Source organism: Plectropomus leopardus, chromosome 19 (assembly GCF_026936395.1).
Source record: "Plectropomus leopardus strain MGB_pleo_1.0 chromosome 19, ASM2693639v1, whole genome shotgun sequence".
NCBI classification, from domain to species: domain Eukaryota; kingdom Metazoa; phylum Chordata; class Actinopteri; order Perciformes; family Serranidae; genus Plectropomus; species Plectropomus leopardus.
This window is the reverse complement of record NC_142194.1, coordinates 9,252,282-9,278,297: the sequence shown is the minus strand read 5'-3', so window position 1 is coordinate 9,278,297 and position 26,016 is coordinate 9,252,282. Positions and strand designations below refer to the sequence as shown.

At 38.1% G+C, this 26,016-nt stretch overlaps 2 protein-coding genes across 2 annotated transcripts in view; both read left to right on the top strand.

Moving 5' to 3' along the window:
- prkcea (protein kinase C, epsilon a) overlaps positions 1–9,144 on the top strand; it is a 45,622-nt gene extending 36,478 nt beyond the window's left edge. The window contains exons 10-15 of the mRNA XM_088069706.1: positions 322–495; positions 722–876; positions 1,244–1,382; positions 2,804–2,992; positions 3,923–4,069; positions 6,309–9,144. Coding sequence (XP_087925832.1) covers positions 322–495; positions 722–876; positions 1,244–1,382; positions 2,804–2,992; positions 3,923–4,069; positions 6,309–6,458 — 954 coding nt within the window. The 3' untranslated portion in view covers positions 6,459–9,144. The remainder of the gene's footprint in view (positions 1–321; positions 496–721; positions 877–1,243; positions 1,383–2,803; positions 2,993–3,922; positions 4,070–6,308) is intronic.
- Positions 9,145–9,308: 164 nt separating this feature from the next.
- Positions 9,309–16,473, top strand: epas1a (endothelial PAS domain protein 1a). Its single transcript, XM_042508110.2, has 9 exons — positions 9,309–9,629; positions 11,869–12,035; positions 12,584–12,828; positions 12,967–13,051; positions 13,243–13,343; positions 14,121–14,284; positions 15,314–15,420; positions 15,488–15,656; positions 16,278–16,473. The coding sequence occupies exons 1-9, from the start codon at positions 9,604–9,606 to the stop codon at positions 16,363–16,365; spliced, it is 1,152 nt and encodes a 383-aa protein (XP_042364044.2). The 5' UTR covers positions 9,309–9,603; the 3' UTR covers positions 16,366–16,473.
- Positions 16,474–26,016: the final 9,543 nt, after the last annotated feature.

Below are 26,016 nucleotides of genomic sequence, written 5' to 3'. Positions count from 1 at the left end.
CTTCTTCAGACTCATATGTCTTCTAGTGAGTCGCCATCTTCACGTCAACAATCACGTGACTCAAAAACATTTCTCTGTCGCATATATCAGGAGCAGAAGGGGAGCGATTTAGTCAGACGCTGAATTGGTGACACTAATCTTGGGTGTTCACCTTGAAACTCTTCTGCTTGTATAGATCTTCTTCGCTGCCGGGGGGCACGAGATGCGTGTGAAGCGTCCGTGTTTTCACAAACATCTATATGAATTATAAGTGTAACTTTACTGGTGCGCCCAGACGCACAACCGAGTTGTGGTAACTCTAGTTTATTATCTTATATCCAGGTGATGCTGGCGGAGCTGAAGGGGACGGAGGAGGTTTATGCCGTTAAAGTGTTGAAGAAGGACGTGATCCTGCAGGACGACGACGTGGACTGCACCATGACCGAGAAGCGCATCCTCGCCCTCGCCCGCCGACACCCCTACCTCACCCAGCTCTGCTGCTGCTTCCAGACACGGGTACAGCACAGACAGCACACAGACATCACAATCACATTATTAATATTAAGAAAAATAATAGATATAGCGCTTTTCTAGGTACTCAAAGATGCTTTATGTGAAATGCAAAAAGAACAATACAAATGTAAAATAGAGAATACAAAACGCTGAAGATGCTCACATCTGTATAGATATCACTGTTCACCTGTTTTCTCTGTCCCATCCCTCTGTCTCTCTCTCTCTGCAGGACCGTTTGTTTTTTGTAATGGAATATGTGAACGGAGGAGACCTGATGTTCCAGATTCAGCGATCCAGGAAGTTTGACGAACCTCGCTCCCGTTTCTACGCCGCCGAAGTCACCTCAGCCCTCATGTTCCTGCACCGCAACGGGGTCATCTACAGGTAAACACTTTTCTTATTTTTCTGTTTTTCAGCCAAACTTTGTTAGAAAAAATCCCTTTGAACAAGAAATACCTGAAAGATTCTTCATAATATTCATATTCTGTCTTGTTTTAGAGGTGAAAACGGATCGGTAAGTCCAAAGAATTTGATCAATTATTTAAAGGACTACTAATTATGGATATCTTATGGGGAACATACCAGAAGGTGCATAACAACATGTTTCACACTTTTAACTGCATTACATGCTGATTCTCACTTCTTTTTTTTTTTTTTTAACATCACATGCTCGTGTCTCGCAGCGAGTCCAACTGTCATGGAAACCAGATGGTGCTAATTCTCACCCTGTCTGTCCGTCTTTCTCTCTCAGGGATCTGAAGCTGGATAACATCTTGCTGGACGCAGAGGGACACTGTAAGCTGGCGGACTTCGGCATGTGCAAAGAGGGCATCATGAACGGAGTGACCACCACCACCTTCTGTGGTACGCCAGACTACATCGCCCCCGAGGTGAGCTCCACTGTGACACGTTCTCCCTCATTTCCTCTGTTGTCTATGTACATTTACTAAAGTGTACTTTTATGTTACTGAAGCCAACAATTACTTTCATTATCGATCAACAGATTAATCATTTGGTCCATAAAATGTCAGAAAATAGCCAAAGACACCCAACACTGTACCCCAAAAGATACGCAGTTGGGATGTCCCAATCAAGTTTTGTGGCCCCTGTTTCCGACCAGAGTCATTTAATACTGAGTATCTGCCGATACAGAGTCCTGATCTCATACTTGTATTTAACCTGGATAATATAGCTGCACAGTGCACACTTGAGTACTTTTATGTTCTTAAAATCAACCCAGTGTGTACGCTGGACAGTTTGATAGCTCTGCAGTGCAATAAGACAAAAATGTCTGCATCCAAAACCCCCTAATGGCTTTTTATTTAATTTTTACAAAATAACAAATTAAACACACTGAAAATATTTTTATATTGCTCTCATCACAAGTCCACTTCGTGCAGCATTTGTTTTCTTTTAATATAAAATAACAAAGTGAACAAACTAACAATATTTCAGTACAGCTTTTATCAGAAACCCTTTGAGCGTAACATCTTTAAATAAAATAACAAAGTAAACAAGATAAAAATATTTCAGTACGGCTCTTATCAAAATTGCACTTAGTACAGCATTTCTTTTAAATAAAATTGGAAACTAAAATGTCTTTAGACATAGCTCTCAAATAGTTTAATAATAATAGTGACTTACTGGATTCAAATGATCGATACATTGGTACTGGTACTTAAAGGTCCAGTGTGTGAGACTTTGTGGCGTCTAGCAGTGAGGTCATAAAACTGGAAGGAGAACTATGGTGACCGCCTTTAAGTAAAGTAAATGTTAATGATAAAATGTTAACGCAGTTCTTTTTCATGGAATAGATTTAACTGTGCAGATGTGGCTCATTAATGATTTCACTTTCTTCACTGATTCCTCTGATGTTTTCTGAAGTATGAGAAGATTCCTGAAGGAATCTGTGAGTTAGTAATTGCTCTTTGGTGCTTTTAGATGTCCTATAATGTGTTTCTTTCACCCTTTGGCTTGATGCTTTTAATATCTTAAGTATAGCTTTCTGAAATTGGCCTGTTTCTAAAATCTGTCAGATAAATAAAATAACAACAAATAAACGTTCCTTGGCTATAGTTTGAACTTACCAAAATGTGATAAGTTTTCATTTCAAATACAATGTGAGTGATTTTGTGTGCACAAACATTATAATTAAGAGTGATTCACTATTAAGATGTGAGCAAACAGGGTTGACGTATTCATGTGTTCTTCAGTGGTTTCTAATCAAGTGCTTTGCTCCAGTAAACTTGTGTTGCAGTATTTAGTGTTTCATGTCCTCCATGTTGATCCGTGTCGTGTTGTCGGGATTCAGATCCTGCAGGAGCTGGAGTACGGAGCCTCGGTGGACTGGTGGGCCCTGGGGGTGCTCATGTATGAGATGATGGCCGGACAGCCTCCGTTTGAAGCCGACAACGAAGACGACTTGTTCGAGTCAATCCTCCACGATGACGTCCTCTACCCCGTGTGGCTCAGCAAAGAAGCTGTTTCTATCCTCAGAGCGGTACGCGTCAATCTCTGCAGCGTGACACTCCTCTTACAACATTTTCTTTATTTGATTGTTCAGGTTTAAATTTTCTCCATGAGTACCTTTCCTCTTCTTCAGCAGGCATTGGAAGGCAAATGAAGAAGAGTTTAATGTAAAAAACTGGATTCAGTAGATTTTATCCAAATCAGATAATGTTTGGTTGCTTTAATTAGTTTCTGTTGGCTTTCAGTTTCTTATCCATGCACTTTTAATGTTGAAATACGGTTGTTTGAATGCTGCTGAAACAACACTTGTATGTTAACAAGAAGCTTAGCTTTCAGTCAGATGTAGTCAGGCTTTAACCAAGATGTTTAAATGTTTTTTGCCTTTAAATGACTGCTGCATTATGTCATGGATCTCTGTGACCTCCAAAACTTTACTTTGAAAAGATTTCGCTTTTCCAAAATGGTTTAACGTGGTTGTCCTGTACTCTTGTTGTCATTGTTGTCTCACTATCATTCATGTTTTTGTCCTCGGAGCTGCGCACAAACGAATGAAAATTCATTCAAAATGCACTTGACACAGAGGTGTTACGATTCTCTTTGCTTCAGTGCGGAGAAGAATAAAAGAAGTCAGAGAGGTTAAAGTGATGACAATGGCATCACACAGTAGACCACAAAGTGCTCCTACAACACTGAACAGACACCAGAGAGACACGGCTCTCAGACACAGTAAATAACATCAGCGCTCTGCTGACCGCTTTCATCACGCTGCCGCTACGCCGCTCTGCTTGCACCACAGAGCCATTAATGCCTCCGCTCTATTATTAGCACTGAAATGCTTTTTTGCTGAATGTCCTCGTCATTTTTATGGCTGGAACCACAGCCGAGCGTCTCAAAGGGGGCTGGCTTTCAGACAATATGATTGGAAATCAAAAGTGTGCATTGTGTGTGTTTGTGTGTGTAGTTCATGACCAAAAACCCGGCCAAGCGTCTGGGCTGCGTGGTGAGCCAGGGCTGCGAGGAGGCCATCAAGACCCACGCGTTCTTCAGAGAGATCGACTGGGTCCTGCTGGAGCAGAGGAAAGTCAAACCCCCCTTTAAACCCCGGATTGTAAGAGACACACACACACACACACACACACACACACACACACACACTGTTTTTAAGCCTTATACAACTGACAAAACTGTTAAATGTGCCCTTCTGTTGGTTTCCATGTACTTCATCAATCATGCATTCTACATTTAATGCTATTTATTTATTTATTTTACTGACTTTTGCAAAAAAAACTCTCAGATTAGAAAAAGATGAATTCTTAATATATTTTTTTCTCCTCACATCCACAAGCTTCTGTGTCCTTCTGCAAAAACACTTTGCTCTATAGTTTACGGTAAAACGAGGTCCTCTTGTGGCGAGAACAGCTCACAAAACATTAATAGTGAAAAAAAAAAAAAGAAAATGCCAATAAGCAACTGCACACGAGCATGTTGCTCATTTTAGAGCTGTTTGTTTTGATTCCCATCTTCATGGGGTCGCCATTATTTCTTTTTACAATATTTAATTTACAAGATTGCACAAACACACATAACATCACATTCATGTAACATTCAACACTAATACAAGCATCGAATATACACAGCAGCTCTACATCACGATTTATCTCTTCAGTAGTTGAGAAAATAAAATACCTGGAAACTTATCAGCTAGATCACAAGAAAAGATTAGATACATCGTTCAAAGTCGATTTCATATCTTCAAGACCATCAAAAGCATATATTATATATAGAGTTCCACAGTGTATTTTTGTAGTAAAATTCATTCATGGCTGTTTTGTTCAAAGACAAAGGTTGATGTTTGGCTTATTTTTTTAATATTTGTGGAAAAACATATTTACATTTCTCAAAGTCAGGTATTAGAAACAGTGGTATCAGGTTTTTATTGGCCGTAGTATTAAAAATGACCAGCTATTTTCATTGTTGTGACAATCTCCGCTGCTCCTAAACAAATAATGGAGAAATTATGGCGTTAAGGAGAAAGCAGTCAAAATTTATTTTGCTGTTATTACTATTGTAAATGCTATTTAATGTTAAATTTTAAGTGAGTTAGGTTTTATTTATTATGTGAATTTGTTAATTGTGTTGTGTATTTATCCACATTTATACATTTAAGTGTACTTTAAACTGAGTTCATATATTGCTCAGTTTCAAGCTTAAGTTTACCTTGGCAATAGAATTAATTTAGAATTTAATTTCAGTTTCAGTTCAACCACCAATTAGGCACCGATACATTTTTAAAAGCATCGTTCTAGCACCAGTTTCAGAAAGAAAACCAAATGATACCCAAACCTGTGTAAAGGGAAACCACTCAAATATTCAGTTTCACTGGGAAATATATCACAGCACAGACGCTAAAGACGTGCTTACTTCTGTTTCACTTTGATAATTATATATTCTGATGCAATAGAAATGCTTTTCTTTCCCGTTAGTAATTTTATGACCCCTGAGATTAATCCTGCAAACTGCTAAAGGAGGTATGTCGCCCCCGGTTGTAGATTGAGTTGCCACACATTCATGTAGGTGACACTATGCAGGCTGTGTGTGTGTGTGTGTGTGTGTGTGTGTGTGTGTGTGTGTGTGTGTGTGTGTGTGTGTGTGTGTGTGTGTGTGTGTGTGTGTGTGCGTGCGTGCGTGCGTGCGTGCGTGCGTGCGTGCGTGAGTGATCTTTAAGGGCTGGCCGATATTGGTTTTTCAGGGCCGATACTGATACTGTTCATTAGTAGTTGAAAAGACCGACAACAGATATTTGGAACAGATATGCATTTACAATAAAAATGTTCCTGTCAATATTTTGATATATTTGTAATATAACAAACTGTGACAAAAAACTTAATCCAGAAGTCTTTAGCAAATGTTAAATCAGTGCTGAATTATCAACATCATATAACTGCATAAAGTTCCCAGCAACTTTTTTTTTTAATATAAAGTCAAGCAAAAATTGAAATTAAAATGCATAAATTAAAAATAGCTCACTGAGGTTTTACAAAGTCAAAGTTCCTCCCATGCTGACACTTTCTTTCCACTTTTTAATTAATTACTTTTACTGGCGATCATTAAAAAAAAACACCAATACAGATAATCTGCAAAATGCCAAACTATCAGCCCCAATAATCAGCCAGGCCGATAATTAATCTGTCGACCCGTAATTATCTTCACAACAAAGGCAGCAAGTCTCAGAGGTCTGAAGGTGTCGCTCTAATGTCACTTTTAAAGCTCTAGATAATAGAGAAGTTTCTTCCTCTGACATCCCTCTGTGTGTGTGTGCGTGTGTGTGTGTGCGTGTGCCTCTGCAGAAGACCAAGCGAGATGTGAATAACTTTGACCAGGACTTCACCAAGGAGGATCCCGTGTTGACGCCCACGGACGAGGCCATCATCCGACAGATCAACCAGGAGGAGTTCAAAGACTTCTCCTACTGCGCCCCCGAGGAGACGCAGACCTAACACACACACACACACACACACACACACACACACACACACACACACACACACACACACACACACACCCAACAACACTAAACCTGGCACGCATGTACGCACACATTGCTGACACTCATACATGTGTAGAACCATAAATCCCTTTACAAAACACTCTCTCTCACACACACACACACACACACACACACACACACGTGCGCGCACACGGTCACTCCTTTACTTTGAAGCTATTGGTTGTTGTTACTTTTTGGAATATTCTTTACTTGCATTGTGTTGTTCTTGTTGCCTGGGTTTATTATGAATATAAATATGAATATGACTATGAATATGAATATACACACCTGCACATGCTCTCTCTCACACTCACACACACTCTCATGTCGCACACTTTTAATGCAGACATACACACAAACACAACACACTACATTTCCAAGTGTGCAACACAAACACACTTGCTGCACATGCTCAGACAACCAAAACACGCACACGCACACGCACACGCACACACAGACACAGACACAGACACACACACACACTGCTTCTCTCCCCAGCACCAGGACTGTGCAGTGGGTGCTGGGTGCAGAGGCCTGTATATAGCCTGTGTTGAGTGGCTGTATTGTGTTGGTATTGTCTGCTAGTAAAGGAGAGTCGTGGCGCATGGACAAGCACCCTACCTGTGTTATTACTGTCCTTATTGTGGACCAGTTAGGGCCAAATACCCTTTGTGCAATACCCTGACTATATATATATTTGATTTGTTTTGTTCACGTGTTATTTTTGACTTTTTCCTCAAAATGTTTTTATTTTATTTTTTATTTTTTTATTTTTTATTGGTGGTATGATTGAAGTCTTGCGCTCATTTACAACGGAGTATTAGTGTCACACTGAAGAAAAATATGTTTAGAATATGTCAACATATTCCCATAATTAAGTTATAATATTACGGAGAAAAAGTCAGAATATTATGTGATTATAAATTTACAAGTAAAAAAATGTAGATTAAAGATTTAGATAAATTTACAACTTTATTAACATAATATTCTGACTTCTTTTTCTCGTCATATTATGAGTTTTTGTCATGAAATAGTATGACTTTATTCTTCTAAAATTACAACTTTATGCTCATAATATTATGACTATTTTCTGCTGAAATTACAACTTAATTCTCCTACATTTGCACCTTCTTGTTTGAAATAGTAGGAATTAATCTTGATTAAACAAGAATTTTATTCTTGTAATATTATGATTACTTTATCCTTATTAAATGAGGACCGCTACATTCTCGTTATGATTTTTCTTGAAATTACGACTTCATTCTTATAATATGTCATGTTTCTCGAAATTATTACTTAAATCTGGTGATATGATATTTTCTCAAAATTACAACTTTATTCATGAAATATGACTTTTTTCAAAATTATGAACTGAAATAGAATTACTTTATTCTCAAAATATTTTTAATTTTCACGTCTTTATGACGTTATTCTTATTACGTCATGACCTTCTTATGCTAAGACTTTTTCTCTTGAAAATTGTATGTCTTTAATCATTAAATTACGACTTTATTCTTGTAATAAAACAACTTTTTTCTTTCAGTAGCGTGACTTTAATGAAATTATGACTTTATTCTTGTTATAAAACTTTATTGATGAATTCTATTTCTTTTTCTTCAGCGTGGCACTAATACTCCGTCGTACTCATCCTCCTCCTGACTCGTGTGTATAAAATGAATGTCGAGCTTACAAGTTACAGGCTATCAAACTAATTATGTGGAGCACAGTGTTACAGGCGGCCTGTGTAGCAGCGTAAAGCCCGATTTCCAGCTGTTTCATCCATCTGATAGTTTCTGAGTCTGTCCCGCCGGCGTGAATGTGCTGGCCCGTGGGTCTTTTTTTGTTGTTTTTGTTGTTGTTGTTGTGAATGAAAGTTTTCTGAAGTGTGAAAGCATGATTTTTCTTTTTCCCTGTTGGTGTGTGACTTTCGTCCTCAGCATTTCTGTTTCTATAGTTACCATCAGTGTTTTCAGCCTCCCCTCCTTTTCCTTCCCCTCTCCTCCAAAGCACCAATTCCCCTTTCCTGCCTCCAGCAGCCGTCTCACTCAGCCAAAACCACTTGCTTTTCTGACTTTTGCTTTTTTTCAAGAATGGCTTTTCTTTCTTATTGCTCTTTCTTTTTTATGATAGATACTATTATTATTATTATTATTATTATTATTATTATTATTATTATTATTATTATTATTATTATTATTGTAAAGTGTATCTGGAGGAAACCTTTGTGTAAAATACTATAACTATACTATCATAGGTCTGTTACAGCCGGGCGGGAAGAAATGTGGAAAACCAGCAGCTGAATTACCTCTCACGTCAAACACACACACACACAACAAAATACCCACACACATACAGACTTCTCTCCTCTGCCTCCTCCCTCTTCTGCTCACCCTCCTTCCATACAAACACACACATGCACACACAGAGAAGGACTGTTGTCGCGTGTACTGTACAGTGATTCTGAAGGCGAGCTGGTTGCTCTGTGTGCAGTAGAGTCGGTGTGTAGTGAAGCTTTGTGCACCCAGGGGTAGGGCTGTTCCTGGTCACACTATCTTACTCTGTGCCAAAATGTAGTGCAACAGCCAGGCTAGTCCTGTCTGGTCTGATTCCAATAAAACACTGAGCTGTCTACATCACTCCCAGACTCCTCTGCGTCCTCTTTCCCTGCACGCTTTTTGGTATCGATTCTCGCCTGCTGCTGCTCAGAGGCTGCTCTGGTCTGTGGGATGATTGAGAGTTTGTGAGAAGAGAGGGGGAGTGGAGGAAGAGAGGAAGGGGAGGGGAGGGGAGGGGAGGGGTGATGCTTTTCCTGGCCAGCTGACCTATCATTGTTCTCAGTTTTGGAGGCCCTGCAGGTGATGCACATGCAGAGTGGAGAGGAGACTCACTGTTGAAGTCATCTGTGCTGCGGGCGGACCTCTTACCTTGTGACATTTGGCACTGCTAATTGCCTCTCTGATTAATTGGGCTACCTGTGATAGTGCAAATTGTGGCAGGGAGGTTCCCTGCTGTGCTGTGAAGTCCTGCTGCCTCTGTGTCTTCTGTTGTGAGCCGGTGATCACCATGACGTCGGATAGAGGCGCCTGTTGGACGCGATGACAGCTGACAAGGAGAAGAGAAGGTAAGGCTGCATTTTAATAAGCATCTCCGCTGTGTATTTCATGTGTTTCTTTAGAAATATTCTGACTTTTTTTATTTTGTGGCTTTAATTTATTTTTTTCTGTGACTGTGTGGCACTCATTGTTCAGAATTGGGTAAAAAAAATATACATTCTTATTGTTAATTAGGATGAGGAAAAAATGTTTAAAAAGTCCCTCTTTTTGTCCCTCAATTTGGTCTAATTTCTGTCAAAATCATGGGAAGAAGGCAATGAGCACTGAAAGAAGAAATGACCCAAAAATTTGCACGAAATTAGTAAAAGAATTTAAGAAAGTTACCTGAAAAGAAGTTTTAAAAATGATATAAAAAATAAGAAAGACACAAAACAAGGTAATAACATTGAAAAACATATTGAAATTAAAATAGAATTTTAAATATGTATTTATATATATATGTATGTATATGTATTTTAAATATAGTTTTTTCCCATACAGCTTTCCCTAGCTTTTTAAAAATAATTTTGTAAATCTACTTTACGGATATTTTACCCAGAAAATGACTAGTAGAAGTTAAAGTCACCTATTAGCGTATAACTTGATTTGAATATTTAAGTGTCTGATATTTACTGTACTTAAGTATCAAAAGTAATTTCATGATATTAAATGCAAGGGGAAAAAAGCAAGTAGTCAGAATTTTGAGAATTATAATGTTTTTTTAACATTTTCCACCTTAAAAATGGAGCGTACATTACACTGCAGAAAAACAAGGTCTTTTTACAACTTAAAGGATTTTAAGAACAAAATCCAAGAAACAGATCATCCCTTTTGCAGTAAGTAACTAATATGCGAGGGGGAATGTAATAAAGTATAAGTTTTATTTAGGAAATGTAGTCTAGTAAGTGAAAGTTGACAGAAATATAAAAACTCAAATAAAGTAGAGATTCCCCAAAAAGTTCTCAAGTATTGTAACAACGTTATTACATCACTGCTTAATGCCAATCCAAATTTTTCTTTTTCTGAAATAAGGACTATGGAGTTAACATGTTGATAGGCTTCCCATAGCAACATTACTTAAAAGTTTATCAAAAAACATATAGCTTACCAGTACTTGAGTGGCATTCCCGCCAGTTTTTTTTTTTTTTTTGGGTGTTGGTCAGTAACTGTGGCGATGCGGTGAGCCAAAACATGGTGTTGTTGCCTCGCTGAGCGTCAGCCACAATGCACCACTGTCCTTCCACATCTGTTCATCATTGGTGAAAGAACAACTCAAATCCTTTAAAAAAAAAAAGGTAAACGTATGCAATTGATATTTTAAGTACAAGTAAAAAAGCCGTAGAAATGTACTCTTACTAAAAGTGAAAGTAGGCTCATGAAAAGAAAAAAAAAAACCCTAAAATTTGAGGTTTCATAAGTTGAAGTAATACACACTTCCCCACATGTTGAGAAGTTCTCCTCATTCTTATCAGATAATGTCAAAAGGTCACTGTGTCTTCAAACTGAAACATGACTATTTAGTAGTAGTATTTAGTAGTACTATTCAGTTCAAGCTGTTTGTAAGAAAAAAGTATGATAAAAAGTAATTAAAAAGTGCAGTATTTCTTTATAAACTTTGGTGTAATGAAGTAAAAGTTCAAGTATCTCAAAGAATCACAAAGAGTAAATGCACCGTGCTATCTTGCACCTCGCTCACTTCGTGTGAATATTAGCAGAAAAAAAAAGAAAGAATTGATCTTAATAACTTTAACAAAGTATGGTTGCAACGGTAGAAGATGTTCATGGTGCGATAACTGTCCTGGAATAAGTCACAGTTTCATGGTATACAGTATTAAACAATTATCACTGTAAGTGTTATAATGAGTTTTAATGACCCTTAAAAGAGGGAAAACAAGTGTTTTTTTTGTTGAACAAACATATTTATCATAATTAATTTAAACTGTATTTTAAATAAAGTATGTACATAACTACAATAAGCAGTCAAGGAGTAAAGACAGTGTACACACAAAAGTGAGATTCTCTATCCTGTTGCATTTTTTTTTAATACCATAGATGAGCAAACCTACTTAGTATGATAAACTTTAGTTTTCATGCTGGTTTCACAGTAACGCTGTAACAAACACAACAGTCCGAGTATGCTCAAAATATCATCACGTGTGTGCATCCTTTCTGTTTTTAACACTGAGTGAGTTTTAGTGACTTTAAATTCTCATTTTTGTTTTGTGAAATCCATGTGAATTTCATGAAGATGTCCTCTTTCCTCTGCAGGGCGATCAGCCGCGAGGCCGCCAGAAGGAGACGACGGGTGGAGTCTGAGGTGTTTGGAGATTTGTCTGGCCTCTTGCCGCTGCAGCCGTCTGTCCGAGCTCACCTGGACAGGCCCTCGGTTATTCGCCTTACCCTCAGCTACATACGCGTGCACGCACTACTCAGAGGTACTGACGGTCATCACACACACGCATATCACGCACATAAAGCCGGGGCTTGCAGTACATACGCAGGTTAATATCTAACATCATCCCTGGTGAGCAGATGTGTCTCACAATTATACAAAAAGCAAAAAAAAAAAAATCAATTTACCTATTCATGCAGATGACATTCATGGCTATAAGTTTATTGTAAATTCTGAACAAAAATATTTGCTCTTCTTGTACACAGACAGCTACCGGACAGAAATGAAACATAAGTTTGTTGTGGTAAAGTGTAGTCGCAAGACCGACGGGTTTGAGACAAGTGTCAGACAGAGGAAGTCCTCTATAACATGAGTCACCTGTAAAACACACACGCACGCGCACACACACACACACGGTTTGTAGGCCACAAAATCTGTGCTGTGAACATCCTTTTGTTCATAATTTCCACAAACACTGAACCCCCTGAGACTGCAGAGCAGTACAGTTTCTCATAAAAGGAAGCAATTTTGTTAAAGAAGTCAGACAGTAACACAATTAATAAACCCACTTCCTGTCTTGTGCTGTTTCAGGGACAAAAGCCGAGGCCAGCCGAGCAGTAACAAATGCGCAAGTGGCGGATGATGGAGAGGAACGGCGAGGGCGAGACGGAGGATGTGACGAGCGGGAGGAGGAGAAAGACACGGAGGATGTCAAAGCCTCTGAGGAGACCAACATGTACCTGAGGATCCTGGAGGGATTTCTGATGGTTCTGTCCACTGAGGGAGACATGATCTACCTGTCTGACAACGTCAGCAAGTACATGGGGTTGACACAGGTACACACACACACACACACACACACACACACACACACACACACACACACACACACACACACACACACACACATTTACGTGAATGATGCACATTTAGGACGCAGGATTTGAAGATGAATATGTGCTTTATATTTACAGACCGAGCTGATGGGACACAATATTTTTGAGTTTACTCACCCTTGTGACCACGAAGAAATCAGAAATAATCTACGTCTAACAGCAGGTGTGTGTGTGTGTGTGTGTGTGTGTGTGTGTGTGTGTGTGTGTGTAGACATGCTGCCAGCAGAGTGTGTGCTCAGTCTGGGTTATATACTCCGTGGTTATGTGTTGTTTTTGAGAGATCATACACACTTGAGCAGTTCTGTACATGTTGCTTCTTATATAACTTGTTTTTGGGCTGTTTTTTTTTTTTAGAGGAAGTTTGGTGCGGTGCAAAGAGGGACTTTGTCATGAGGATAAAAAGCGCTCTGACACACAGAGGAAGAAGCGCCAACCTCAAGTCAGCTACGTGGAAGGTTGGTGAGAAACAACACCTCACAACATTGTGAGGTGACAAACCGTTTCTGATCATGTTTATCAAACATCTGAAATGGATTGTAGTCAGCGAAGAGTTGAAACTCGTGAATTTCTTTGTGATGCATCAGAGCTTGTAAACGTAAACTTTGTAATTCGCACATTTCTGTCGATTTTGTATCACTGGTTAGTCTTGAAACATGATGAATTATGCAATCTTTGTTCGTTTTTTAAGTATCACTGAGTATATTCTAGCCACTCAAGCCTTTGTTTGCTCATTTTTGGCTCTCGGGTACTTTAACTTTTTAAATTCTGTCTCTTAATGCCTCTGTGCGATAGCCGTTTTCCAGCTGTCGATCTCTGCACCCGTGTGTGTATCCGTCCCTTTTCGTGAATGCGATATCTCAAGAACACCTCAAGGGAATTTCTTCAAATTTGGCACAAATGTCCACTTGGACTCAATAATTAAATAATTAGATTTTGGTGGTCAGAGGTCAAAGATCAAGGTCACTGTGACCAGGTTTGTCTCATTCTTGTGAACATGATATCTCTAAAGAGCACTTTCAGAGAATTTCTTCAAATTTGGCACAAACGTTCACTTGGACTCAAGAATGGTCAATGTCACCGTGACCTCACAAGACATGCTTTTGCCATAACTCAAGAATGAATGCACTAATTATAGCAGTATTTCACATAAATGTCTAAAAGGATAAAATGATTTAGACGTGTTGATTTTGTATAACCAAAAGGTCTTTAAATCCTGCTCTCTGTGGTTTTAGGTTCTCCACTGTCGGGGCCGAGTGAAGGTGTGTGTCGCCCCGTCTTCAGTTTCCTGCCTGCTGCTGACCTGCCAGTCTCTGCCCCTGTCACACACACTCCTCAGCACACACACTTTCACCAGCCAGCACAGCATGGACATGAGGTTCACGTACTGTGACCAGAGGTGATTTAAAGTGCATACACACACGCTTTTGTGCAGTTAACTTCTATCTTGTAAAAGTAAAAGTACTAAAAGTAGCCATAGATGTAAACATAAAGCCAATATTTAATACTAAAAAATAACAATAGGTCTAATAATGAAAAAAGCCCCGGATCTAATAATCTGTCATTAAATTCATATTTGTATGTGAATAAAAGTTACATCCCAACACTATTACCATAAATAACAATTTTTGCAAATCAAGTCAATAGATTTTGAATTATAGCATTTGTAGAGTACTATTTACTCAATATTAATTGCTAACAAGTAACATTTTTTTTCATCACCATTCATAATAAATCTGGGAATGTAAAAAATGAAATGATTTTAAGGGTAAATAGGTGCCAGATTGCATAAAAAACATAAAGCTAAATTTAGCCAGAATAGTATAAAATATGCTAAATATGCTGCTTTTCTGTGGCTTTTTAAAAATTTTTTTTTTACTGTTAATCACCTCGTATTACGTTATATTTGTGAAGAAAACAATGTTTTTCTTGTTTGCCTACACGGTGAACAAAGCATCCAAAAGCTGAGAAAAATTTGGAGTAAGAGGAGGCTGTGTTAAATAGCTGGACTCCTAAAACTTCAATTCATGAAAAATGTTCGCCTTTTTTTGGATTCTTCGTTCACCAAATAGGCATGAGAGTTTTCTTCCTGAATTCGACGCCACACGAGGTGAGCAATCCGTTCACAAATTATCATGTGAGGGGGTAAAAAAAATCATGTAAGCGGTTAATTCAACGTGACAAAAATGAAAAAAACAAAACATCCAGAACTTTAACGGCTTCTGTGTTCCCTTTTTATCTTCCCCCTTTTTTTAATTTTAGACCAACGACTGCACAATATCAGTGAACCTTAACTTGTTTGCTGCTGCTGCTGAATAACTAAAACTAAATTGGCAGGACGGACAGTAATTAACTCCTCAACATCAGCTGAAGTTTTTCAGACAGTATTTTTGTAAAATAATCGGTACTTCTTTGTGTGTTTTTGCAGAGTGACTTTGCTTTTAGGTTACAGTCCAGAGGACCTGCTGGGCCGCTCCATCTATGATCTCTGTCACACACTCGACACAAACTGTTTGGCCAAAAATCACCTCAACCGTAAGTATCGATGCACATACACACGCGACACACCTGCACCTGTCTAATTTCACCTCTGTCTCTGCAGTGTGTTTGAAGAGTCAGTCAGTCAGCGGTCAGTACAGGATGCTGGTCAGAGGTGGAGGTTACGTCTGGGTGGAGAGTCACAGCGCCGTCATCCCCAGCATGCGACCCTCCAAGTCCAGGCCCAGCGCACACCAGCCGCTCTCCATCCTCTGTGTTACCTACGTCCTCAGGTGTGTGTCTGTGTGTGTGTCAGTCTTCATCCAACACAATTAATATTTTGTCAACTTTATTTTGGTAATATTAGCAGCACGGCTCTATGGCGGCGATACTCAATTTGCTTTGCTTGGGGGCCGCTTTTGCAAGGTGACGGGAAGCCAGGGGCCACCAGCCCTGTACATGTTTCAAGGATTTTAGGACATTTCTAAGACTTTAGGACATTTCTAGTATATTAAGACCTTTCCAGGATTTTAGGATATTTCAGGGATTTTAAGTTGTGTTGTTTTTTTTAGGATTTTTTATGACATTTTAGGACTTTTCGAGTATTTTAAGACATTTCCAACATTTTATGATATTTCAAAGATTTTAAGATGTTTCCAGGATGTTGAGATTTTGAGGATACCGGGACATTTCTAGTATTTCTAGGATTTAAGACATTTCATGAATTTTAGGACTTTTCTCAGATTTCAGGACATTTTTAGGACTTAAGGACCTTCATATGGTTTTAGGACGTTTCTAGATTTTCAGGGTTTTCGTATGATTTTAAAACATAAGGGGCTTTGCTGGGACTGCGTTTTTTTAGTTTTTGGGTTTTTTTTGAGTGGTTAAATGTTGTATTTGGGTGTTTCTCACAGCGGTGTGGAGGAACCATCCCTGAAGCTCTCTTTGGCCCAGCATGTCCACGGATGTCTGAGCGGAAACTTGAGTCTAAAGAAAATGTAGGAAGACCGTCATCCTCAAAGAACAAGATTCTCTACCTCCGCCTGTGAATTCTTATCAGATATTTTGTAGATTCAACTTTTATTAAATATGAAACTTTCTGATGCAAAACTACGAGCTGTTTTTTTGTCAACCACCAATATTTCTGATGTATAGTATTTTGATATAACTTCAAATATTTTAACTATCAGAGCTGTGGGTTTTAAGTGGGTTTTGGCGACTAATAAATGTTGATAATTGAGGCAGGTAATTAAGCTTTTCACTTCACAGGTTTGTCACGCTGCTTTGCATAATCGTTGAAGTAGCACAACTTCTCTCTTCCTTTAAGGATAACTGAAAGCTTTACGTGTAGACTGTGGTTGACAGACAGTTGATGGGGCGTAGTGAGAATCAAAATCTGTTGACGAAAGCAGGCAGTTTGACTTTTTCCTGACCTCTCTAGGCCTGACCGTACTTCCTGTAGGGTTTCCTTCTGGGCCACCTGACACGTGGGGTGACATCTGACTGTCAAACATAATGTACACACACACACACACACACACACACACACACACACACACACACACAGTATATAAAGAGAGATATGTGTAGTGCTGATGAGGAGATGTGAGAAGACCTAGTGAAAGCCACAGCTTCCTGAATAGAGACACTCGACAGGAAAGTTCTCGTGGGAACTTCTTCAACTTTTTACCTCTCGGCTTCTAAATTCACAGACACAGACACACACACACACACACACACACACACACACACACACACACACACAGACACACAACAGGCAAGTTTCAGTTCAACTGGCTTTACTGGTGTGAAACAAATTGTATTGAAACTAATCAGAATAAAATGCATGATGACAATAATCATAATAATAAAAAAGTTATGAAATAAAATGATACATTTCACAAATTAACTTTTTGTCTAAATATGGTGGAATCTATTGAAAATATTGTTATACAGTAATAATAATCGTATAATAGTGCTTATTTATGTTAATAAAGTATTATTTATTGATTTAGTAGTATAAATCATAGAACAGTTTGTTTTGTTTGTGTCTGTTAATCTCTCTCTTCTTTACTCTAAGCATACTGAAAACAAACTTTCTACTTTAGATGATTTATTGAGTGTATGATAAATAATGGCTTACTTCTTACTAATGGACTGTTACCATTATTGCATTAATGCTATATTAATACGATAAGAACTGTTATGTTTCCAATACCTTAGAAGGAGCTGTTACATAGGGAGTGGCTCCTCATCTATGGAGATCACTATGTTGCACTGCTATGTTTCTACGGTAGCCCAGAACAAACAAAACAAACACTGGCTCTCGGCAGGGTCATTCATGTTTTCTCATCGGCCTCCGCAGTTAGCGCCTCTGCTGCAACTGGAGTGCCAGATTTCTTTTTTCTTTTTTTTTTTTAATGTGTAACTGCTTTTTTCACTGTTTTTACCTGTTAAAATCATCGTGTCTGTTTGTTTTGGAGAGGAAGAGACCTCTGCAATTTTTTGGCTCTTTTTAAAGACCTCCTGAATGTCTGGACCTCAAGTTATCAGAGATAAAAGGTGAGCACAGATTTGCAAGTGCTGGGCCTAGCAGCACAAACACTGATTTTTTAAAATTAAACAACTTTATTCTGTGTTTTTACAGATGTAAATCCCATGGTTCATTTGCTGGGAGAGGAAGTGAGCTCTGCGGATAATTTGACTCCTCTTAAAAACCTGAATCTCTGAATCAGAAATAAGGTGAGTACACAATAAGCTATAAAATAAAAAAAAGGTGAGCATACATCAGCAGGTGCTGGGCTAGCAGCCTGTCTCTAATAATGCCAAACAGCATTGGAGAAACACTGATTTGTAACATGAAACTGCTTTATTCAGTGTTTTTCTTGTTAAAGTTGCAGTGTCTGTTTGTTTTGGAGAGGAAGAGACCTCTGTGGATAATTCGGCTCCAGGTGAAAACTTCCTTACCTATGAACACTTAAGGAATTCTGGCCAGAAGAATTTGCAGCTTGTTGCAATCTGCAATCCTGACCGCTAGATATCACCAAAACTCCCTAAATCTTACTTAAGGGGCAGGCTCAAATACAGAATACTGCAATAATTTTTATCAAATGGTTAATTAAACTAAAAAAAATCTTTTTTACTCACGTCAATGAGAGAGAGCTGGAGCTATCAGAGTTTTATTTTTTGTTTTATACAATTTAATTCGATCACTCCTGATAAGACCTATTAATTGATAGGTCTTATCGGAACTATTAATTAATAGAAAGTAGTTTTCTGATGAAAACTGGCAAATGAATCCAAATCTAACTGCATGGCAAAATAAAAAATAATATATTCGATTCTGGGTTAACCAAACATGTAATTTGTCTGTTCACAAACTTGTATATCCTTAAAGTTACAGTTCTTGTGGACCATCCAACCAGTGTCTCTTCTGTCTCATACTTAGAGGTATACATGTGTTTTGATTATATTTTGTATTTAAGGATTTTTGTTGCTCAGTTTCCTATGACAACAGCTGCTGTGGATGTCAGTTGATTTGTATTCTCACCCTCACACTGATGCAGTTCCACTGCAGCATGTTGGCAAAACACTCTTGCTCCATCTAGTGTTTAAATATCATAGTGAAACAACACAGTCAAAGTCCACTGCAAGGCAGCCATATTCCTCTCAGGGGACAGGCACATGTGCTGTATGTCCAACAAGCAGTTCACATGTAGAAACAGTTTCTGCATATTCTTAAGGAAATAATCAAACACTTACAGGTTTTTAAACAGATATTTCAGAGATCACATTTAAGTTCAAAGCAAAAATATAAAAATATCCAGTGTGTAGAATTTAGGGGGATATATTGACAGAAATTAAATATGGTATAATAATAATAATTTTCTTTTGTGAATAAAGACCTGAAAATAATAATGATTGTGGTTTTTTTTACCTTAAAATGAGCTGTTTCTATGTACTTAGGGAGCAGATTACTGGCTCTAGATAGGGCCATTCGTGTTTTCACATTTTTGCGTTAGCCACCGTAGTTAGCAGCTCCTCCGAGATGAGCAGTGTTCCAAAAATACTGAGTTTTTAGCATGACACAACTTTAGTGACTGTTTTTACAGGTTTATATCACTGGGTCCATTTGTTTTGGAGAGGAAGAGACCTCTGTGGATGATTCAGTGCCTGGTAAAATGCTCCTGAATCTCTGGATCAGGAAAAAAGGAGGTGCTCGTCACAAACTGGTTGAACAGGAGGTTTTTAAAAGGAGCCGAATTATCCACAGGGGTCTCCTCCTCTCTGAAACAAACCAACCTGCTGATTTAAACTGGTAACAACGCTGAAGAAACTGTTGCATGTTACAAATCAGTGTTTTTCAAATGCTGTTTGGTATGTCGAAGACGGGCAGTTAGCCCAGCATCTGCTTATGTGCGCCCAATTTTTTGTCTCTGATAACTTAAGATCCAGCCATTCAGGAGGTTTTCAGTGGGAGCCAAATTATCCACAGATGTATTTTTCTCTCCAAACAAATGAATCAGATGATTTCACTGTATAAATGCTGAATAAAGCAATTTCAGGTTAATTTACAGCCAAAAGTAGCCCATCAGTCAGTGTTTTTTAACATCCTTCTGACAGGCGACATACTACAGTCCTGCAAAGCTCTCAATGAAATCCAACAGCTACTTTGTAAAATAAGTGTAATTAAATTCTTATCATAAAATATTTTAAAAATGTATTTGGCTATTAGTCCCGTAGTGTGACCATACTTAAGACATTATCATAGTAATGATGATTCTGTCTGAAAAAATGATGTGTAATATTGGATATGTATTGTACAAAATGATAAAGATTATATTAATCATACGGAATAAAAAATGTACATTTGTGTTTGAAATACCTGTGATCGAAAGTTAAATCTTTCTAGATACAAATTGCTCAAATTCCTGAGTCTGTATACTTTGTCCTTGAAATCTCTGAATCTTTTCTTTGTTTAATGGTTAACTCTCTGCTCTGCGTCTCTTTGCTCAAATGGGAAAAAAGAAGTTTGTTATCAATGATCTTTTCAGCCAACCTCGTGAAACATCTAAAATTGCATTCATGAAGTAACAGCTGATTTTGAGTCTTATTTTGTCCTTTACATGGAAATGAAAGAAACAGTGTTTTGTCCTCTGTGTTCAAACCGTTTCCTCTTGTCTTTATAGGAAATCTTTCTCAACAAGTTGGATTAGTTTGCTGAGTAGACACGATCTGGTTGATTGTGACCATGCCGGTTTTCAAGGTGACCTCTGCAGTTGTTGAGGGAATCGTCATTTCAGAAGCCTGATCACGCCAGTTTGACCGAGTCTGAGGCCCAACTGAGCTGACACAAGAGGTAGACGACGTCATGGTGGGGGGTTTAATTTCAAACTAGCATTTTAAAGGAGCACACTCAGGCTCAAAGCACAGGCAGGGAGACAGTCCTCCAAACTCTCGTGCATTTCCATTAAAAGCACCATGTGACCCAACTGAACTCTTGTTTACGCCAACCCCCCATTCCCACCTCTCCTCCCCCAGTCACAACTCCATGGTTGGGTGGGTGTTGTCAGGCTGTCAGCCAATGACGTGACAGTGCTCACCCTTTGAAACACAGCCGTGATAAATCAGTGCAGAGAGGAAAACACAGAGAGAGGCAGGCGATAGGGAGGATGTAATAAAAGATATGTCACGTGATCGGGGGCATACTGGTGGGGTGATGAAGGAGAGATTGCAAAGTTATAATCACCAGTAATGAAATACTAGTTTATTATGTTTGATTATTAATTGGCTTTTATTGGTCATTGTTTTATTGTGGATTCAATATAAGGCAGTGATACACAACTTAGGGCCCCTGGCCGTCAAAGGTGCCGTTTGGTCCCCCCAAACATTTAGGAATTCACAATAAAAATAAAGCAATTCACACTGGGATTTACTTTTGCACTTTTAGTATACATAAAGTTTCAAAGTATAGAAAATCTGAGTACAGAGTGCATAAATCCTTAAATCCTAGAAACGTCCTAAAAATCCTAGAAATCTCCTAAAATTGTAGAAATGCCCAAAAATTCCTGAAATGTAGTTAAACCCTAGAAATGCCCTAGAATCCCAGAAAGGTCCTAAAATCCTAGAAACATCCTAAAGTCCTAGAAATGTCCAAAAATCCAAAAAACATGTATAGGGCTGCTGGTCTGGCCCCTGGCCTTTTGTCATTTTGCAAAAGCAGACCCAAAGCAAAGCAAGTTGAGCATCCTTGATATAAGGTACATCTAGATAAAGAAAAATCGTAAAAGACAGAATTAAAAGTGGTCTCAGGTGCAGAATTCACGGTTCAAAGTTCTTCATCTGGATCTAGTGTGTAAGAAATGAACAAACATGCGTTCAGTTTTACAAAGTGAAAATTGTGACGTTTCATCACAGGATATCAACTTGTAAGAGACAATAAAGCTATATGACCGTTCACAGACAGAACGGTGAGGAGATAAGTGCCACCATTATTGCATTAGTAATTGTGAAACCTTGTCTTGACTTTGTGCCAGTTGCAGTCCAACATGGTTACTATTGATTATTTTATTCGATTGACATCAGAGTGACGGTACTTGATGTTCACAGCATTTTCAGTCACGCCACACCAAACCTCAGTGTGCCTATATTTTTTACACATGTCAAAAAAACCCTAATTGAGCTACAATTCAGTTTGCTTTACAGGTTGTGTAATCATGTGTTTGTACCTCTGTATAAGCATAGGAGTGTGTGTTTGTACCTGCACCCGGGGGCATGATCTAATCTTATCTTCTGTGCAGAGTCCACAAGTGTAAGACCAGGTCAGGGCCTTCATTCAGACAAGCTCAGCACTAAGAAGCTCCCTGCACCATGTAGAGCGGCAGACAATCGCACACATGCTGCAGGCTACATGTTGGTGTGGAATAATGTGAATGTGCAATGAATGCACTGTTGTAAAAGAGCCACGCTATCTTACATGTTCTCAGACAATGAGAGCAGATGCCATAAACATATCACAAACATAAAAAGTTGTTACTGTCTCATGAGAGTGTTGTGCATGCTCACCTCAAACTAACTCTTTGAGGTGAGCATGCACAACTATATTCAAAGAGGAAATGTGTCAAAAATTATTTACACACTGCATTCTCAGCTACTGAAAAAATGCCAGTCCAATTTTCCATAACAAAAGGCTTGCATTGTACACTTCTGCAAACCATGCATATGTTGTACATCTTATGTGTACAATATTAATATTTCTAAAGTGATGCAACGTATAAGCTGACTTCATCATTATGCCGTGGTGGAAATAGTCAATAATGTGACAGCACCCAACCTGTAAACCACTGTTCAAGACCAACAAACAACTAAACTGCACTTTTTTTTAGTGAGTCATTACTCATTAGTACTCATTAGCCCTGCTGCTTGTAAGGCTGTCTCCTGATTTACCCTTGTCTCATTATTATTATTATTATTATTATTATTATTATTATTATTATTATTATTATTATTATTATTATAGGGGCTACCAGAGTTTATTCTAATACAAGATGCGCTACCAATAACACAGAACGATAGATACAGCAGGATTAAGCCAATCACAGTGCAGTTTGCTTTAGATGACGTATAGAATACGTAAGCGGATACAAACGTTGGATCGTCTTCCGATTGGTGGACAGGACTAAAACAAACCTCTGACCTCTCCAAAGGAACCATGGGAAACCAATATGGCGTTTAGCATCGACGCTAATGTGCTGTTATCATCGAAAAATAGATGAAATATGAATAAATGTGGACGGAAGACACCCAATATCGGATCTATCGTTATGGATTTATTGAACAAGGTCCCGTAAAAACAGCCGATTTCCGGAGCTGAATAGAGAGGCTTCTGACATCGATGCACGGCACCGAGAGCAGCGAAAAAAGTAAGGCGATCCGACAAACCGTCTTTTCTGAATGATTAAAAAAATTTAGAGGGTTAAAAATCGATGTTTTAGGATTTTTTTAATAAATTCTAAATCGTTAAAAACGAGAATCGAGATTCTTATGTGAATCGATTTTCCCCACCTCTAACTGTTATGATTAAGCTAAAACTAGAGATAAGTAGCACTCCCCAACAGAGGTCCTAGCAAAGTGCCTAATGTCCTAAAATCCCAGAAAGGATCTACAATACTTGTAATGACCTAAAATCCTCGAAACATCCTAAATCCTAGAAACACCCCGAAATGTCCTGCAACTCCAAAACGTCTTAAAATCTTAGAAACCATCCTAAAAAGCCTGGAAATGACCTAAAAATCTTAGAAACATGTATACAGCTGCTGCGACTGGCCCCTGGCCTCCTGTCTCTTTGCAAAAGGAGCCCCCAAGCAAAGCGAGTTTAGTACCCATGTTATGTGGCAAAAACCTGCAAAACTAATCCCATCAACCTAAATAAATATCAGAATGCAAACACTCATATGGTGTAAACGGTAAACATTACACCTGCTAAACATCAGCATGTTAGCATTGTCATTGTGGCCACATAAGCATGCTAATTTTAGCATAACAAAGCCACTTGCATGCTGAAGATTATTTTTCTTATTATGGCTGTTATTCACTGGAAATGGTCAATTATTTGTGCTTCTAGTTCCAAACTGTGAATGTAGATCAACTCCCTCATTAATTGTTGCTGCCCATGAGGATGGTTAATGACCGGTGAACACACAATGGGCCTTATTTCCCACATCTCTCTCACTCACTCGACAGATCAGGGAACTGCTGATGACAGCAGGCCTCGCAGACATCCTTTGATCAAACCACAAAGTACAAAACTGTAGCACTGTGGTCGCTGTACAAAAGGTAATGAATGACCAGGCCGATGCACCTCATATCTACCAGCTTACGTTCCTGGAAACGTAATGAAATGTTGATCAATTTAATATAGTATTCTTTTGTTTTTAAGTGCTTCTCATTCACCCTAACATATTTTTCTTATGCAATCAGTTTAATTATTATCATTATCATGTGGCCTTCAGGCAATTGTTTGGTCTGTAGTGATGCTACCTTTAGGTTCTCCTGGTAAGTTAGCCAAGTGGTTGTTACTAAAATGTATAAAGAGAGTTGACTGGAAAGAAAATAAATGCTGTAGGGAAATTTAGCCACGCTTTTAGATTTAAGTTTTATCTGTGCGGAGTTTGCATGCTTTCCCCATGTTAGCGTGGGTTTTTTCCAGGTTCTCCGGCTTCCTCCCACATTTCAAAGACATGCAGAGAACCATATTTAAAATTATCATAATTATTTAATAATACTGATAATTTGTGTTATTATTATTCAAAATTATTTTACACAATTATTATTACTTTTGAGCAGTTTTGTCAGGTCTTTTATTTGTCACACAAACAGTGCAGTCATAGACAGTGCTCTCAGGCCTTTATTATTTTCAGTGTTTCCTCAATATGTAGCATGGCAAAAAATAATTTTCTTATTTATTTATTTACTTATGTATTTATTTATGTTTTCTTTTTTGGCTTTCCACTTTTTTTGTGTGCTAATTTTCAGTATTTCTTTTTTTTTTAAACCTATATTCTGCTTATTCCTTTATAATTTCTAACTGCTTTTAGGGGCACAGTGTGTGTCCTTTAATTTAAAGTTGCTCATTGCTTTCTTCCCATGCTTTTGAAAGAAATACTTTGCCAGTTTGCCCAGATTTCAAATGAGTAGCTCTATTTTCTCATCCAGAATTGTAAATGTCTGTATCTTTTTTCCCTTCAGTGGAATATGTTTTTTATATACTCACCCACCCCCTGTAAATAAAGCAGACTTTTATATTGAGGGAATGGAAGTCTTCATCCCCTCCTTGTTATAAAAGATGGCTCAATGATATGATTTCCTGCCTACATCTGGAGGATATAAGATATTCTTTGTCTAACTCTAATTCGAAATTTGTAAAGATTTGGGGGCCCTTCGTGGATCACATCAGGCAACAGGGCGCCTAAGTTGTACACCTACTTAATGATCGCTACATTTTTGTGGCTGGAGTACTATTAAGGTCCATGTTACATGCTTTAACTCTAAATTTAAAGGACCTTAAGTGTGTTTCTGCTTATTTGTTGTTGGTCCTGGTGATTGAATCTGGTTTCCTGTGGCTACCTGCCTCTGCTGGATTTTTTGTGGCATTAGCATTGGGTAATACCTGCACTGTCTATTTAAGTATGCATGTACAATATATGATGTATAATGTATTATATTCTGTACATACTGGCCTTTTGTTCGGGTTGGGGGTAGGGACTCTGTGTCTCATTCTCTTTTTTTTGTGTGTTGTTTTTGTATTTTCAGAATCAGAATCAGAATCACGTTTATTGGCCAAGTTCAACAAATAAGGAACAAGGAATTTTTTTTCCGGGTTGGCAATACTCACAGTACAGGGGAGAGAAATAAGTTAGGGATAAGAAAAATAGAAAAAAATACAGACATAGACATGTAATTGTATTTACAAAAAGGAAGAGATAGAGAATATATACAAAATGTACAGTATGTAATTCAAATATAATAATAATTCATATATTCAAATTCAAATATCCAAATAATTCAAATATATTTTATTCAAATGTATTTTGTATATATCTAAAAACCTAAATAAAATTATTAAAAAAATAATAAAGCAGACTTTTCTTTTTC

What these genes read in the sequence shown, in the direction of transcription:
- epas1a (XM_042508110.2), top strand. Translation starts at nt 9,604, where the DNA reads ATGACAGCTGACAAGGAGAAGAGAAG. An exon ending in TCAAGTCAGCTACGTGGAAG is followed by an intron (nt 13,344 to 14,120) that starts GTTGGTGAGAAA and finishes CTGTGGTTTTAG; the next exon opens with GTTCTCCACTGTCGGGGCCG. An exon ending in TGTGTTACCTACGTCCTCAG is followed by an intron (nt 15,657 to 16,277) that starts GTGTGTGTCTGT and finishes TGTTTCTCACAG; the next exon opens with CGGTGTGGAGGAACCATCCC.